Here is an 18,765-nt window from a genome sequence, read left to right as displayed (position 1 = left end):
CCAGTGTCCCCAGGACATTAGCCTGGGCCTCTGGATTACTAGTCCAATGATATTACCACTATGCATAGCTCTAAATAGCTGGGTAAGTATCTAAGGTAAGAAAGGTTTACAGTTTATTTTCATATATAGTAAGTAGTGTTTTTTTAAGGAGTTCTGTAGTAATGAGGACCAGGGAAGAAGGGCTCTATAGTAACTGATATTATTTGACATTAAGATCTTCTAAAAGGTTAATTTAAAGGGTTATGGCAGGAGAGCTCAAAGCCGTGGTGCGCTCCTCGTGCTCCATGTTGGAAGCCGGGAACAGGTCCAGTGTCCAGGACCGGCATGTGTGCAGTAAATGTCTCCAGCTGCAGCTCCTGGAAGCCCGGGTTTCGGAGCTGGGAGTGGCAGCTGGGGACACTGTGGAGCATCCACGAGGTGGAGAGTATCGTGGATAGCACGTATAGAGAGGTGGTCACACTGTAGGCTCAGACTCCACAGCCAGGAAGGGAATGGGTGACCACCAGGCAGAGCAAGAGGACTAGGCAAGCAGTTCAGGACGTTCCTGTGGCTATTCCCCTGCAAAACAGATATACTGTTTTGGATACTGTTGGGGGGAATGGCCTTTCATGAGAAAGCAGCAACAGCCCAATTTGTTGCACCACGGTTGGCTCTGCTGCACAGGAGGAGTACAAAGTGTAGGAATGCGATAGTTATAGGGGATTCAATTGTAAGGGGAATAGATAGGCGTTTCTGTGGCTACAAAAGAGACTCCAGGATGGTATGTTGCCTCCCTGGTGCTAGGATCAAGGATGTCTCAGGGCGATTACAGGACATTCTGAAGGGGGAGAGTGAACAGCCAGTGGTCGTGGTACACATTGGTACAAACGACGAGGGTAAAAAAAAAGGGAGGTCCTAAAAGCAGAATATAGGGAGCTAAGAAGTAAGTTGAAAAGTAGGACCTCAAAGGTAGTGATCTCAGGATTACTACCAGTGCCACGTGCTAGTCAGAGTAGAAATAGCAGGATATATCGGATGAATACATGGCTGAAGAGATGGTGTGAAGGGGAGGGTTTTAGATTCCTGGGACATTGGGACCGGTTCTGGGGAAGGTGGGACCAGTACAAACTGGACGGGTTACATCTGGGCAGGAGCGGGACTGATGTCCTAGGGGGAGTATTTGCTAGAGTGGTTGGGGAGGGTTTAAACTAAAATGGCAGGGGGATGGGAACCTTTGCAAGGAGTCAGAGGAGGGGGAATCAAAGACGAGAACAATAGACAGTAAGGGGAATAAGAAAAGTGACAGACAGAGAAATCAAGGGTCAGAATCAAACAGGACCATTGATTGTTGTTGTAAGAACCACAGTGAAAAATAGTGGGAAGGGGACAAGTAATGTTAAAAAGACAAGCCTTAGGGCTTTGTGCCTTAATGCGAGGAGCATTCGCAATAAACTGGATGAATTAATCGCGCAAATAGATGTAAACGGGTATGATATAGTCAGGATTATGGAGACATGGCTGCAAGGTGACCAGGGATGGGAAATGAACATCCAGGGATGTTCAGTATTTAGGAAGGACAGACAAAAAGCAAAAGGCGGTGGAGTTGCATTGCTGGTTAAAGAGGAAATTAACGCAATAGTGAGGAAAGATATTAGCTCTGACGATGTGGAATCTGTATGGGTAGAGCTGAGAAACATTAAGGGGCAAAAAACGTTAATGGGGATTGTATACAGACCTCCAAACTGTAGTGGTGATGTTGGGAATGGCATTAAACAGGAAATTAGAGACGCCTGCGAAAAAGGAACATCTGTAATTATGGGTGAATTTGATCTGCATATAGATTGGGAAAATCAAATTAGTCACAATAACGTAGAGGAGGAATTCTTGGATTGTATACAGGATGGTTTTCTGGACCAATTAGTTGAGGAACCAACTAGAGAACAGGCCATCCTAGACTGGGTATTGTGTAATGAGAGAGGAATAATTGACAATCTAGTTGTGTGAGACCCCTTGGGGATGAGCGACCATAATATGATAGAATTCTTCATCAAGATGGACAGTGACATAATTGATTCTAAGACGAAGGTCCTGAATCATAATAAAGGAAACTACGAAGGTATTAGGCGCGAGTTCACTATGACAGATTGAGAAACGTTACTTAAAGGGTTGACAGTGGATAGACAATGGCAAACATTTAAAGAGCACATGGATAAACTGCAACAATTGTTTATCCCTATCTGGCACAAAAGTAAAATGGGAAAGGTAGCCAAACCATGGCTTACAAGGGAAATTAGAGATAGCCTTAGATCCAAGGAAGAGGCATATAATTCAGAAAAAACAACAGACCTGAGGATTGGCAGCAGTTTAGAATTCAGCAAAGGAGGATCAAGGGATTGATTAAAAAGGGGAAAATAGAGTACGAGAGCAAGCTTGCGGGGAATATAAAAACAGACTGTAAAAGTTTCTATAGGTATGTGAAGAAAAAAAGCTTGGTGAAGACAAATGTAGATCCCTTACAGTCAGAAACAGGGGATTTATTACAGGGAACAAAGAAATGGCTGACCAACTAAATGCATACTTTGGTTCTGTCTTCACAAAGGAGGACACAAATATCATACCAGAAATGTTGGGGAACACAGGGTTTAGTGACAGAGAGGAACTGAAGGAAATCAGTATTAGTAGAGAAATGGTGTTGGGGAAATTGATGGGATTGAAGGCCGATAAATCCCCAGGGCCTGATGGTATGCATCCCAGAGTACTTAAGGAAGTGGCCCGAGAAATAATGGATGCATTGGTGGTCATCTTCCAAGATTCTATAGACTCTGGAACAGTTCCTCCAGAGGGTAGCTAATATAACCCCACTATTTAAAGGGGAGGTAGAGAGAAAGCAGGGAATTATCGACCAGTCAGCCTGACGTCGGTAGTGGGGAAAATTATAGAGTCCATTATCAAAGATTTTATAGCAGAGCACTTGGAGAACAGTGGTAAAATCGGGCAGAGTCAACATGGATTTACGAAAAGGTAATCATGCTTGACAAATCTACTAGAATTCTTCGAGGATGTAACTAGTCGAGTTGATGAGGGGGAGCCAGTGGATGTGGTTTTTTTGGACTTTCAGAAGGCTTTCGACAAAGTCCCACATAAGAGATTAGTGTGTAAAATTAAAGCGCATGGGATTGGGGGTAGTGTATTGCGATGGATAGAAAATTGGTTGGCAGACAGGAAACAAAGAGTAGGGATAAATGGTTTTTTCCCCGAATGGCAGGTAGTGATTGGTGGGGTATCGCAGGGATCGGTGCTAGGACCCCAGCTATTCACAATATATATTAATGATTTAGATGAGGGAACTAAATGTAATATCTCCAACTTTGCAGATGACACACAACTGAGTGGGAGGGTGAGTTGTGAGGAGGATGCAGAGAGGCTTCAGGGTGATTTGGACAAGTTGAGTGAGTGGGAAAATTCATGGCAGATGAAGTATGTGGATAAATGTGAGGTTATCCACTTTGGTAGCAAAAACAGGAAGGCAGATTATTATCTAAATGGCTATAAACTGAGAGAGGGGAAAATGCAGCGAGACCTGGGTGTTTTCGTACACCAGCTGCTGAAGGAAAGCATGCAGGTGCAACAAGCGGTAAAAAAGGCAAATGGTATGTTGGCCTTCATAGCAAGAGGATTCGAGTACAGGAGCAGGAAGGTCTTGCTGCAATTATACAGGGCCTTGGTGAGGCCACGCCGGAATATTGTGTGCATTTTTGGTCTCCTTATTTGATGAAGGATGTTCTTGCTATAGAGGGAGTGCAGCGAAGGCTTACCAGACTGATTCCTGGGATGGCGGGACTGACGTATGAGGAGAGGTTGAGTCGGTTAGGATTATATTCGCTGGCGTTCAGAAGAGTGAGGGGGATCTCATCGAAGCCTATAAAATTCTAACAGGACTTGACAGGGTAGATGCAGGAAGAATGTTCCCGATGGTGGGGGAGTCCAGAACCAGGGGTCATAGTCTAAGGATACGGGGTAAACCTTTCAGGACTGAGATGAGAAGAAATTTCTTCACCCAGAGAGTGGTGAGCCTGTGGAATTCACTACCACAGAAAGCAGTTGAGGCCAAAACATTGTATGTTCTCAAGAAGGAGTTAGATTTAGCTCTTGATTCTAAAGGGATCAAAGGGTATGGGGCGAAAGTGGGAACAGGTTACCGAGTTGGATGATCAGCCATGGCATCAGTACTGAATGGCGGAGCAGGCTCGAAGGGCTGAATGGCCTACTCCTGCTCCTATTTTCTATGTTTCTATGTCCCCAATGCCCTCGCTTAGCCGCATACAGCTAAACATATGGTCAGCAGCAAGAAGGACCCCCAACAGCAATATTTAAAGGAATCATCAACTATTTTCCGGTTAGTTGCTGATTTATTTCTATTGGCTCTTGCTGCGATTGTAGAAGTGTTTGGTTTTAAGTTGTTGAAGTCCACATGGAGTTGTGCGGCACATGCTGAAGGACTTTGTCCTGACTTCAAGGAATTCTGCACAAACCACTTTCTCCCAGACATGAGTGCAGTAGTATGCAGTCCCCTTGGACTACAGTATGACAGGGAGAATAAGCAGAGGTGCCACATAGCAGAATAAGCTGCTGGAAGAGGGAGGAGGAGGAGGAGGAGGGGGAGAAGAGCTTTCAGCAAGAGGCTATCGGCACCTAGGGTGTTCAGGGAGTAATTATCCTACCTCAACCTCAGTGAGGTACAGCGTGTAGGACAACTTCACTTCACTGAAGCAATATTAAGTGAAATCTGCCACCTGCTCCAATCACAAGTGCAGCCTCAGAGCATGGCTGGGTCTCCATTACTAGTGGCTGAGAAGGTGACCATGACTGTGAACTTTTATGCATCAGGCTCCTTCTAGGCTGGAGCAGCTGATATTTGTAATATTCACTCATTCACTGTCCATTGTTGTAATACAGAGGTCACTATGACTTTGTGTTACAAGACAGCTGAAGATATTTCATTCTTTATTGCCAGAGAGAAGCAGGCAGAGCGAGCACACAGCTTCACAAGGATTGCAGAATTCCCCAAGGCACAGAGTGGCATTGACTGCACACATGTTGCTTTGCAAAACCGCGAGTCAACTCTGCCCTATACCACAACCGAAAGGGAAACTCCTTCAATAGCTAGCTGGTGTATAAGCATACGCTGTGTATCATACAGGTCAATGTAGTCATGATGCCTTCATTCCACTGCAGTATACTGTGAGGCTGCACTCGAACCACCACGGCAAAGCAAAGAGTGGGCACTGGGCAGCAAGGGCCATCCTTCGGTAACATGGCTCATAATTCCAGTGTGCAGCCCATGCACAGGCAGGTAGCATGCATATAACAAAATCCTTGTTGGCACGTGAAATGTTATCGAGCATCATTTGCATTCTGAAACAACGCCACTGCTCTAGAGGAGCTTGCACTACTCGGCAGAGCATATGGCAAGATTCAGGTGATGTTGTGCAGCAGTCTAATCATGCATGGCAGCAAGCTGAGAGTTTGGAGAGCGGTTGTGGACACAATGGGCCGAATAGTCTCCTTCTGCACTGTAACAATTCTGTGATTCCAAGGAGGAAAACCCCAACCTATCCAATCTTTCCTCATACAGTCCTGGCAATATCCTTGTAAATCTCTTCCGTACCTCCCTAGTGCTATTACATCTTTTCTGTAATGAGGTGTCCAGAACTGCACACAGTACTCAAGTTTTGGCCTAACTAATGTTTTATATAGTTGCAGCATAAATTCTCTGCTCTTATATTCTGTTACTCAGCTAATAAAGGGAAGTATTCCATATGCCTTCTTAACTGCCTTATCGACCTGTCCTGCTATCTTCAGGGATCTGTGGACATTCACTCCAAGATCCCTCACTTCACCTACACCTCTCAGTATCCTCCCATTTATTGTGTATTCATTTGCCTTTATTGATCTCCCCAAATGCATCATCTCACACTTCTCTGGGTTAAATTCCATTTGCCACTTTTCTGCCCACCTGCCCAGTCTACTGATGATTTCCTGATCGCTATCAACCACATGGCCAATTTCTGTGTTGGCTGCAAACTTTTTGCAATAAAACAAGAGTATTCCCTTAAGCAGAAAACCCAGAAAATCAAAAAAGATGCTGACTATATGTATTTACAAAAATAATTGGAAACAATTTTTGTAATTCATTCGTGGGATGTGGGCGTCACTGGCTAAACCAGCATTTATTGCCCATCCCTAATTGCCCATGAGAAGGTGGTGGTGAGTGCCTTCTTGAACCACTGCAATCCTTAGGGCATAGGCACACCCACAGTTCTGTAAGGAAGGGAGTTCCAGGATTTTGACCCAGCGACAGTGAAGGAACGGCGATATATTTCCAAGTCAGGATGGTGTGTGGCTTGGAGGGAAACTTTCAGGTGGTGGTGTTCCCATGTATCAGCTGCCCTTGTCCTTCTATGTGGTAGAGGTCACAGGTTTGGAAGGAGCTGTCAAAGGAGCTTTGGTGAGTAGCTGCAGTGCATCTTGTAGATGGTACACACTTCTGCCACCATGTGTCGGTGATCAAGGGAGTGAATGTTGAAGCTGGTGGATGGGGTGCCAATCAAATAGGTTGCTTTGTCCTGGATGGTGTTGAGTGATGGTAATGCCATTGAACATCAAGGGAAGATGGTTAGATTCTCTCTTGTTTGAGATGGTCATTGCCTGGCATTTGTGTGGCACGAATGTGACTTGCCATTTATCAGCCCAAACCTGGATGTTGTCCAGGTCTTGCTGCATTTCTACACGGATTGCTTCAGTATCTGAGAAGTCATGAATGGTGCTGAACATTGTGCAATCATCAGCAAACATCCCCACTTCTGACCTTATGATGGAGGGAAGGTCATTGATGAAGCAGCTGAAGATGGTTTGGACTTGGACACTACCCTGAGGAACTCCTGATGCCCAGGGACTGAGATGATTGACCTCCAACAACCACAACCATCTTCCTTTGTGCTGGGTATGACTCCAACCAGCGGACAGTTTTCCCCCTGGTTCCCATTGACTCCAATTTTTCCAGGGCTCCTTGATGCCATACTCGGTCAAATGCTGCCTTGATGTCAAGGGCAGTCGCTCTCACCTCATCAGAGAGTTACTTGTCTGCTTCCCACTTGCAGGTGACAAAATAACAATTAATACTCAGCCAAAGAGTTGCCATTAAATCTGCTGTTGTGTGCTGCAATAGCTGGAAAACAGTTGTTTTAGATTGAATGTAAGAGTGCACACACACAGCAAGCATCTATTGCAATATTAACATTGAGGCCAATATGATGGCTTAGCAGTTAATTTTGTGGACCAGGCTGCTTCTGGTTCCATATGCGCCTCCATACAGATTACAAATCTGGTTATTTTACTTGGAACTGATTTTATATTAATCAGGTCAAAATTTTCCAAAAAAACTCTAGCATTACAATGTATCCAAATTGCAATTTAGAATCACTCAGCTCTTATTGACAAAATTTAAATCTTGCTTCATAATTGTTTAAGACTACAATAACAAATGTGCACAGATCTGTGTATTAAATTTGAGAACAGTTTGTACTGAAGAGAGGCTGCATGAGAGTCCATTTAAAACTCCAATTACCATGCTAATCAAGTGTCCAGTGAGCACTATTTTCTGAAGAATTGACTGTCTCAATTGCTTTTGCACCAGTAACTGGAGTTTAAATTGAGGCTTTACTTTGAATTGAAATGGACAAATCGAGCTGATGGGAAAATCCCTGTAGTGTTGTTCAATGAACTATTTCTGTCAGGAAATCTCTCATCCCACAATCTGTGTATTGTCATCCAAGATATTCATAATGCAAGAAATGCATTCAATAAATTATTTGTATGTGTTCATAAGGCACAAGTATGCACACAGTTTATTTATACAAAGGGATTCAGCAGGCTGAGTGGAAGGATGCTATTGTAATGTTATGTTGACCAGACTTAGGTCATTTTGAATATCTGGTCACATAATGTTGTAGGAGATAATTGCAGTGCGATTGGGAAAGTGTAGGGGAGTGGGAATAATTGGACAGGTCTTTCAAAGAGCCAGCACAGCCACAATGGGTAAATAGCCTCTTTCTGTGATGGGAGATTCTATATTTCTACAAGTCTATGAACTAGAGTTCTGCATCACCACGTAACACATAGCATCATGGTGCAATGATATTTACACAATACAACAAAATAATGTGAAATGCATAATTCTATCATAGTTTCTCTTTTTCTTTTACAGTGTTAACAAATGCAGGTAAGAAAAGGTTTGGAATAGAATTTGCCCAAAAGGCACTCGAGTCGTTTCCTTCAGTCACGAATGAGAGCAAAACAGTCAATGTGAGCGTAATTGGAGAAATCATTTTGATTCAGCCTGATTTTCCTTAGAAACCAGTGAAAAATATACTTCGTTGTTTTTTTTTAAACAATTATGCCTTCATGTCCTTCTGGGAAAGTTAGAGTTTGATAGAAGTAAAAGTAGAAAATGCAGAAAATACAAAGCGGGTCTGCCACCATCTGAAGAGGGAAAAGTTGGGGTAACATTCCAAGTGTAGATTCTTCTTCAGAAGTGAAATCTGACTAATAAAAGACAAGCAAACCTCTTTATATGACAGAACAAAATTAAAAGGGGAGAAGAATCAGTTCAGTCCAGTAAAGGAACTTGCTTATCCTCCTGTTTCTCTGATGAAAAAAAGGAGACCCAAAATGTTAACCATTTTTTCTCGAGTGGGAGAGCTTTCTATTTGCAACACTTCCTCCTTTAATTTTGTATTTCTAGAATTTGTAGTTATTTTTCTTTTTATTTCTACTTTGGAGAGGTATGTTTACATTAAAACCAGCATTTAATGAGTACATGCTGGTGGTGAGGTACATTGCTTGCATGAGGTACTAACATGTCACAGAAAATCACGGGCGCACAGCCCCCAATTAGCCAAAATGTGTTTGCAGCAGGAGAGTAACCAGTGCCTACTCTGAAAATTTAGACTTGTATAGAGGGAGCGAGTAAGCAAATCTAAGCACATTGTATTTAAAGCCAGAGACTTCGTTGATAATAAAAGTCAGGTTGTAGTATTAGTTACTCATTGAAGTCAGCTTCTCCCAAACAAAGAGTGTCATTACTAGAGGGTAAGTAATGCTGAGTAAATTATTTCCCCGTGTCTAAAAAGCATTATGAACTCACATATGTCACTTGGGCAATGAATTTACATAAACTGCATGAGGCGATTCCATTTAAAATCCATGGCTGGAATTTCATGTTGGGCGGTGGGCCCCACCCACCGGCCAAAAAATCGGGGGCCAGCCCACCTCCAGCGGGCCTGGGGAGCCTTGCTGGGATTTTTCACTCCACCTCCTTGGCCAATCAGTGGGCTGGCAGCTCTTAGTCCCAGCCATGCCACCCGGAACCATCACAAGCAAGGTGAAGGACGGCCCCAGAACCAAGGTACGTTTTTGGGGCCTCGCCGGGCGCAATCAGCTAGGCCCCGACAAGGCGGGGTGGGGGGGGGGGGGTGGATAATGTTGGGTGGTGGGGGTGGTTGGGGCTTCGGGGGTGGCCCTCTGTGGGCACAGGGTGCCCAATCAGGAGAGCACCCCAACCCCCCTCCAGCCCACAAGAAGACTGCCAGGTTTTACCTGGCGGTGATCTTGGGGCCTTTGCCGTCTGGCCGCTGCAGGTAAAATACCAGCAGCAGTGGGAGGAGGCCCTTAAGTGGCAGTTAATTGGTCACTTAAGGACCTTGACTGGCCTGGGGCAGGTGGGCTGTTTCTCGCCACCGCTGCCCCACTTAAAATTGCAAAGGGGATGGAAAGGCATCGGGAATGGCCCCCTCACCTCCCACTCAATTTTACATCCCCTCCCCCACCCCCTGCCACCAGCCCAATTGTTGGGGGGGGGTGGGGGGTGGTGCTGTAAAATTCCGGTCTATGTTACTAGATTTGTCTAGGTCTTGGTATTTCTCAGGCAATGACACTAGCGCTAGGTCAACCGTCTTAGGCACCATACTATTATGTAAACAGAAAATGTTGGAAATAATCAGCAGGCTCGTCAGTGTCTGTGGAGAGAGAAGCAAAGTTAACGAGCAGAATTTTCCCAGTCCCATGGCGGCATCTTTGGAGGTGAGAGGGCCAGGAAAATTAAGACAAAAAGGCATCATGTCGGCTGCCCAATGTGCTCCCGCCTCCTCAGGCTTTTCCCAGAGGGGGGAACACAGCGGCGGCAGCAACCCGACCAAAAGAGGTGGGAATCCAGTCAAGATAATTAAGGAGACAACTAGCATCAGTTATTACAACAGCACAACAATTTTGCCGGAGTCGCACGGGCACCTCTGCTGTGTCTGCAGCCTGGCAAGTGAGACGAGGAAGCTGCACAGCCGAAGGTTGGAGCTACGTTACAGCTGAAGGTGTTTTAAAGGTTACCAGCAGAGGGCAGCAGTGCTAAGTGTGTGAGGATGAGGTGAAGCTATGAATGTGAGGTATGGGTCACGGCTGATAAAAGATTGTTGGCAGCTAAGTGAAGGGGGTGTGATGAACTGAGCTGGTTGTGAGGCTCATGGCTCAGTTGTAAGAATATGGCATTTGAGGATGAATTCACTGACCTTGAACACTCATGTGAGGTCATTAAACTCCTTCGTGTATTGCATCTAGGTCCTTGGGACTACACTACTTGCATTAGGAACAGTGGGTATCTGGTCCCACTGCCCTCGCAAAGTTTGTCTGGAGGGTCTCCTGGCCTCCCATGGATAGAGGGCCTCTCTCCTCCCGACCACCTCATGCACGAAAGCCTCCAGTGATTCATCAGAGAACCTTAAAGAATATTCTCTGCCATGTTCACTCTTCTTGCAAGTCAAGTACTCTTCCCCAGTCACATTCAGCACCTCCTGCAGGCAAAATGCACTACACGTTTGAGAAGTGCAGATTGGCTTTAAATGGTGCTAGCTTCACACAAACCTGGGCCAGCTGCTCAACAGCGATGCTATCATTTAAAAAACGCTACGTTTGCTGACAATGCAACCACTAGGTGGCGCAGTACTTGCACATGCGCAAATACAGGCTCTTCAACTGGAACGTCAGTGTCAGGCAGCTGCCAGGGTTAAAGATGGTGCTGCTCAATTTATCACAGGAAATGATTATGGCTAGATCGTTCTAGCAACCTAACCTTACATTAAGTTAGATGGAACTACTATATACTACTATGTAGTTATAGGATAATAACTGTAATCCTCAGATCTATTTAATATTCCAGTAATCCTATGAAATACAAAAGGAATTTTATGATTGAATTTCCATTGGAAGATAGTGAATTGGCACCCCGATCGATGGAAAAGAAAATCAGGCAGAGGCAGAGTATAAAATGTGCTGCCAATTCGTTATTGTGATTCGTTCATATGACTGACCAGGAATGATTTCACCCAAATGCAGCTACTAGCTCCCGCCCCACTGGCCGCTCACCCACCTCGGCAACTCGCCTTCTCCCCCTCCTCCCCACCGGCCACTTCCCCCCCTCAGCCACTCGCTCCAGACCTCGCTGCTCTCCCCTCAATCCCCTCCCCGATTGTTCCCCGCTTGTGCCACCCTGCTCTCCGGCTACTCACTCCCGCGTCCCCCCCCGCCCCTCCAGCCGCTAGTTATAGGTTGCACCGCTTCCCTCCTCTCGGCCACTCGATCCCACGTTTGATCAGTCTCCACGCGCTGCCCGAAGAAGCAAGGCAGGCCATAGCGGGTAACGTAGGAGCTAGTGGCCAAGAGGAGGGAAGTAGCAGTGCCTAGAGCTAGTGGCTGGAGGCGGGGGGCAGGGAAGCGGGGAGTGAGCGGCAAGAGAGCGGGGTGGCGGGAAGCGAGGAACAATCGGCCAGGGGAGTGGGGGGGAGCAGCGAGGTCTGGAGCGAGTTGCCGATGGGGGAGAGAGACCAGTGGCGGGGGAGCGAGTGACGAGGATTGAACTCCAGCCTCATAGTCTCCTATTCAGCCGCTTCCTCCAGCTGAGTGGGGGGCTGGATACCCGATGACGCTTTATTGCACATGCGCGAAGATGGACCAGGCGCGGATACTCAATGACATTGGCGCTGCGCGATGATGTCATCCCGCACATGCGCCACTTAGACCTGGCAAGATGTAGCTGCGCATATGCGCAGCTTGGTGCACTCTGATGACGGCAGCAGGCCGCTGCGTTGTCAGGAGTCACTTTGTTTAGATAAACAAGCAGCACAATGTATGCTGCCTGCATCAGAAGGAACGGGTGTGGGTTAACATGCATTAACCCCCGCGCATCCCCATGCCCTTTCTCAGGGGCTATTAAAATTTGTCCTATAAACTCTATTTAACTGTCTTGACTCTATATCCCTGGATATCATTACCGAATAAAAATCTATTGATCTCTGTCATGAAAATTTCTATTGACCCAACATCCACAACCTTTTGCGGGAGGGAAAGTTCCATATTTCCGCTACCCTTTATGTGAAAAAGTGCTTCTATTGGACAGAATTTTGTGCTGCCCTTGGAGGCGGGGATGGGCATACAATATGGCAGAGAGCGCTGTTCCCAATGTTGCCCGGACCCCCTGATGTTTTGTCCAGAGTGGGGAAGCCAAAGGATGGTCTTCCTGCCCCAGGCCAATTGAGTCCATTAAGTGGCCAATTAATGGCCACTCAAGGGCCTCTTCCCACCTCCACCTCAATTTTGTAGAAGGCGAAGGGGCACCATCGCCATGGGGAGACTCTGCCAGGTAAAGCCTGGTGGCCTCCCAGCAGGGTAGGGGGGTGGTCCCTCCTTTGGGGGCAATCCAGGTCCCCCAGAAGGCACCCCCAGCAGTACCCCAGAAGAAACCCCCACCCCATGTCCTGGGCCTGCCTGAATGGCCTCCGTGACCCCGACCCCACTCACCTCTCCCGGGGTCTTCTCTCTCTTTGATGCTACAGGGCCTCCTGCAGTACTGGCAGTGGCCACTGCTCCCAGTGGTACTGCCAGTACTGCAGAGCTGCCAGCCTTCTGATTGGTGGGTAACTCTGAAGGCAGGAGCTTGTCCCTTAAATGGACGGTGTCCCCAACAGTGAGCAGTTAATTGGCTTCCTGCCATCAAATGGCTTTGGGGGCCTGATGGAGGGCCGAGGTAGGATCTCCCCGCCCCCCTCCCCCGCCACATGCACCACAATAAAATGCAGTACCTCATTTCAATCCTAAATGATTGAAATGCAATTTTAAGATTATGCCCCCTCACTCAGAATTCCCCCACCAGAAGAAATAATTTCTCTTTATCTACCCTATTGAATCACTTTATCATTTTAAAGACATTGATCAAATTGCCCCTCAGCTTTACACATTAAAATAAAATCATGAACATTTTTATCAGTAACAGGGAAAGGCATTAATTTGAAAAACAAAGGAACAGTCAAATCCAAAAATGCTGGACCTCTAAACCTAACTCATTCTTTATAAAAGGCAACAATTAGTATCTGCAACAATAAATTATTATGCAGTCACAAAAAGATGGCAGCTTGTTTTCAGCAATGCTGTTTATGCAGTTGTATTCAGTACACATTTTTTCAGAAATCTGAAACAATTAAAATCTAACGTTCCTTTGGTTTAAATAAAGTTATCTTGGCAGGCTTGCTGAATTACCTGAAATCTTTGCCTGCCAGCGAGGGAGTGATAAAATCTAGAAAACACAAGAGTTGGCAGGAGTGTTCAGTACTTCTGCATTTTTCCGCATGCAACTTCTTCAGCTATTTTTTGAACAACCCAGTTAGCAAATTCTCCCAGATGGGTATCCCTAGTTACCATGTTCTGGAAACAATCAGCTCCACATTCGCTGATTCTTCTAATTCCGAACATACGAATTAGGAGCAGGAGTAGGCCACTCAGTCCCTCAAGCCTGCTCCGCCATTCAATAAGATCATGGCTGATTTGATTGTAACCTCAACTCCATATTCCCGCCTACCCCAATAACCTTTCACCCCCTTGCTTATCAAGAATCTATCTGCTTCCACTGCCTTTTGAGTAAAAGAGTTCCAAAGACTCACGACCCTCTGAGAGAAAAGATTTCTCCTCATCTCTGTCTTAAATGGACAACCACTTATTTTTAAACAGTGACCCCTAGTTCTAGATTCTCCCACAAGAGGAAATATCCTTTCCACATCCACCCTGTCAAGACCCCTCAGGATCTTATATGTTTCAATCAAGTCGCCTCGTACTCTTCGAAACTCCAGTGGATACAAGCCTAGCCTGTCCAACCTTTCCTCATAAGACAAACGGCTCATTCCAGGTATTAGTCTCATAAACCTTCGCTGAAATGACTCCAATGCACTTACATCCTTCCTTAAATAAGAAGACCAATACTGTACATGACTCCAAAAGGGGTCTCACCAATGCCCTGTATAGCTGAAGCATAACCTCCCTACTTTTGTATTCAATTCCCCTCACAATAAATGATAACATTCTATTAGCTTTCCAAATGACATGCTGTACCTGCATACTAACCTTTTGCGATTCATGCACTAGGACACCCAGATCCCTCTGCATCTCGGAGCACTGCAATCTCTCGCCATTGAGATAATATGCTTCTTTTTTATTCTTCCTGCCAAAATGGACAATTTCACATTTTCCCACATTATACTCTATTTGCTAGATCTTTGCCCACTTACTTAACCTATCTATATCCCTTTGTAGCCTCCTTATGTCCTCTTCACAATTTAGTTACTATACTTGAAGAAGAATCTGGTCTATTAATACTGCTCAGGTGGTGAAGGTTACAATTGCCACATAATCTAAGTGTGTCACTTCAATGCAGTGCTGAGGGGAGTGCTGCAGTATTATAGGTGTTGCCTTTGCGATAAGCTGTTAAAGAGAGGCCCTTCTGCCAGTCCATTTGAAGAATGAAATCAATGGGATGGAATCAGACAGATTACATAACAGATGGGCAACCCACTCTGTCAGATCACCACGCAGGCAGAGTAAACAAAAATCTGCTCATGCATGCCTCATTAGAAGGACAATTATGAATGTGATTCTTTAAGAAGTGAATAGAAAAATCAATAAAATTAACGCAAAAAGTAGTAATAATAACATAAGTAATTTGTAATTAAACATCCATATACTCAAGATTATTAAAAGGTGCTTCACAGGCAATGAATTACTATTTTTTATGACGTGCAGTCACTACTGGTTTTTGTAGGCAATTATGCCAGACAATTTGGAGACAACAAGGTCTCATAAACAGATAATCTGTTTCTGGTGGTGTTGATTGGGAAAAGATTATTGGCCAAGGCACTAGGAGAACTCCATTGCTCTTCTTTGATAAAGCCATGGAATCTTATACATGTGAGAGAAGATAATTGAATTATCAGACAATAATAGAATGAATCTCTGTGGTAATGGCCTCCCGTGTTCAAATAGCATTGGGAACAGTTTTGCTCCGAAATTACTGAAGTGGCAGAAAACAAAGGGTAACTGTTGGTGTTTTTGCGACTGGAAGGCTGTTTCCAGTGGGATTCCGCAGGGCTCAGTACTAGTTCCCTGCTTTTTGTGCTATATATTAATGATTTGGATGTAAATGTAGGTGGCATGATTAAGAAGTTTGCAGGCGACACAAAAATTGGCCAAGTAGTTGGTAGCGAGGAGGATAGCTGTAGACTGCAGGAAGATATCAATGGACTGGTCAGGTGGGCAGAAAAGTGTCAAATGGTATTCACCCTGGAGAAGTGTGAGGTGATGCATTTGGGGAGGTCAATCAAGCCAAAGGAATACACAATTAATGGGAGAATATTGAGAAGTGTAGAGAAGGTGAGGGACCTTGGAGTGAATGTCCACAAATCCCTGAAGGTAGCAGGACAGGTCGGTAAGGTGGTTAAGGCGGCAAATGGAATATGGAATCCTTTTCTTTATTAGCCAAGGTGTAGAATATAAGAGCAGGGAGGTTATGCTGGAACTGTATAAATCATTAGTTAGGCCACAACTTGAGTACTGTGTGCAGGTCTGGTCACCTCATTATAGGAAGGACGTAATTGCACTAGAGAGAGTACAGAGGAGATTTATGAGGATGTTGCCAGAACTGGAAAATTGCAACTATGGGGAATGATTGGATAGGCTAAGGTTATTCCCCTTGAACAGAGGAGGCTGAGGGGAGGTTTGATTGAGAGGTGCAAAATTGTGAGGGGGCCGGATAGAGTGGATAGAAAGGGTGATAGAGGCAGAAAACCGCACCTCATTTAAAAGGTGCCTGGATATGCACCTGAAGTGCTGTAACCTGCAGGGCTACGGACCAAATGCTAGAAATTGAGATTAGGCTGGGTGGCTCGTTATGCGGCTGGCGTAGACACAATAGGCCAAGTGGCCTCTTTCTGTGCTGTAAACTTTCTATGTTTCTATTGCAGAGCAGAAATTCTACCCACTACAGTTTAGGCTGAAGAACCTGTCCCAGATCCCAGGAATGAGGTCATTTACCTAGCCAGGGGAGGCTGATGGTGCCTGCAAGAACACATCAGTGGCGTCCACGCAGCCTGCCTCAATCAGCCGTCACAAGGCAGACTTCCCACAGCTACACCGCCTGTGATTCCTCCTGAGGCCCAGAGGAGTCAAAGAAGTAAAAAGATCTTTCTTCAATTTCCTGCTTCAAATGAGCTATTTACCCTCCACACAAGATCATTGACCTTCAGGACAGTTGCTTCACTCAGGACAGTTGAACTTCCCTGATGGTCATGAAACAGATGTTGGGCCCCTTCATTAGCATTTGCAAAAGGCCTAATGTCTGCTTCAGGAGGCTACACGGAATGCTTGCAAAAATGGCTGAACGCAATTTCAGGTTGAACATTTTTCAGGCGTCCATGAGGCACAGGATATTAGACACTGAAAAAGGGCTTCATTTTACCTGTTTTACACCCATAAAACAGGCTCAACAAGATCTAACCTCTACCCCAGTGAGTCATTGAAAAGACACAACACGTCTACATCTTAAAAGATTTTTATTTGTAGTTTCTTCTAAAACATGTTTCAGTGAGTTTTTTTATTACATGTTAGGTACTGTTATCACACACCCTGAATTTCAAATGTAATCCCAATTGGACATCATCTGCTGAGAGGTCCATTGAGGAATCTGGTACATCTACCTAGACTGGAACAGGGAGCCTCAGACTATTAGAATGCATCAGTTATTATCATATATTTAAATTAGCTCTGTCTCCTTTTGCAGCATAGAGCTCAATAGGTGAATGCCAATATGTACTCGTCTCCATAATACTGTTCATGTACACAGATATATCAATTTTAAATTGATTTGATCAAGAAATCTATTATTCAACTTCACCGCATTACAGACTCTCATTAATATCATACCTTCCAGGCCATGAACAGTTTTATTTGGCGTGTTGCAGTACTGATAAGCCTCATAAATTGGGTCCAACTTTGGAGGACTAGTGTACACATCTACCAATATTCGTTTTCGGGTTTTAGCAACCATTCCACCCACTTTTGGCTGTGTCACAGGAATCAAGTGCACTGAAATGAAGAATTAAACATAATTTAGTCACTTTTACATACAACTGGCACAAACATGGTAACTTCAAGAATTTTGTGAAAGGAAGGATTCATCCCGGTTTAAAGCAGAACAACATGCAGCTTTTACTGGTAATGTACAAGCAGTAATCAGGTGTTACAGCAAAGACAAGTTTTTCAGTTTACAGGAAAGCTAATTTTCCCTCAAGTTTATTGCTTTTGTTCTCCCCTCCTTTCCTAAAGGCAGATACTTATCCTCGGACACAGTTTCTCAGGCAATTACAATCATTAGATACTTCAGCCAAGAAGCTGTTTGCAAGTCTGAACTAGAATGTAAGCAATGATAGACGATTAAAATATAAAGAGCGCCACAGCCAAATAAAACTCTGTTCTCACCTGACGTTTACAAACATGTGCAGGATATTGATCGGGACCTGGAACTGGGGCTGATTTTCCCCCCTTCTAACCAAGAAATGTGAGGATAACTGTAGCGTTCTACTGCTGCCTCAACTGAAACTCAGAATTAATCTAGGCCTAACCTTTAAATTTCTCAATCTGTATAGCTCAATACTGCATTGGTCCACTGAGCTAACTGGGGGAGCAGAGATCCATGATTCTGAAGACATGCCGCATGTCCCTTGTTCAGGCTGTAAATGCCTTTTAACGAGGAAACCCCAGCCTCCACCCCGGAACCAGCAAGCAACCATGGGCTTGTTTGGCGTGCTCTCCTTGTGGCGACAGGCCCACCCACCAATGGGCAAACTCCGGCGACAGTGGGGTGAGGCTTTTAATTGGGTATTAATTGCCCACTTAAGGGCTTCAATTCGTGACAGGATGGGAAGGCTGTTCACAGACCTTCCCACCCCAGACTTAATTTGGGTGGAGGCGGGAAAGTAGTGGGGTCCCCCCCTCAACCCCCGCCCGATTATATGCTCTCCCCGCCTCCAAACCTGATGCAGGGGAGAGCATAAAGTTCCCCATCATGTTTTCCCTCCATGGCCACCTCCATCCTCTTAGCATAGAGGAGCAAAGGCAAGAAACTATTATGGATATCTGAGCTTCTCTTCCCTCCTCCTCCCTTCCCCACCTGAATCCACATATCAATCCACCCTCTAACACTGTTTCACCTGAATATTGTGCTTGGTATAGACCTAAGCCATTGGAGATTAATTAGTGATCCAATAAAATGCCCACCTTGCATTGGTAAGGTTGCAAATCCTGCTGGAAATGACGAAAGACCCACTAATCAATAACTTTTACAGAGTGCTAAAAGGCATCAGG

The 18,765-nt window shown here is 45.1% G+C and overlaps 1 protein-coding gene across 10 annotated transcripts in view; it reads right to left on the bottom strand.

The window, feature by feature from the left end:
* Window positions 1–18,765, bottom strand: part of pxylp1 (2-phosphoxylose phosphatase 1) — a 209,704-nt gene that overhangs the window by 61,394 nt on the left and 129,545 nt on the right. For 9 of the 10 annotated variants that reach the window (XM_068042116.1, XM_068042118.1, XM_068042122.1 and 6 more), the window contains one exon: window positions 17,326–17,487. In XM_068042116.1, the coding sequence (XP_067898217.1) occupies window positions 17,326–17,487 (162 nt within the window). Of the gene's footprint in view, window positions 1–13,617; window positions 13,655–14,475; window positions 14,533–17,325; window positions 17,488–18,765 lie in introns of those variants that run through there. The other variant, XM_068042126.1, reaches the window with a different exon arrangement.

The sequence above is a fragment of the Heterodontus francisci genome, chromosome 11 (genome assembly GCF_036365525.1).
Source record: "Heterodontus francisci isolate sHetFra1 chromosome 11, sHetFra1.hap1, whole genome shotgun sequence".
NCBI lineage: Eukaryota > Metazoa > Chordata > Chondrichthyes > Heterodontiformes > Heterodontidae > Heterodontus > Heterodontus francisci.
This window is presented reverse-complemented; position numbering and strand designations above follow the sequence as displayed.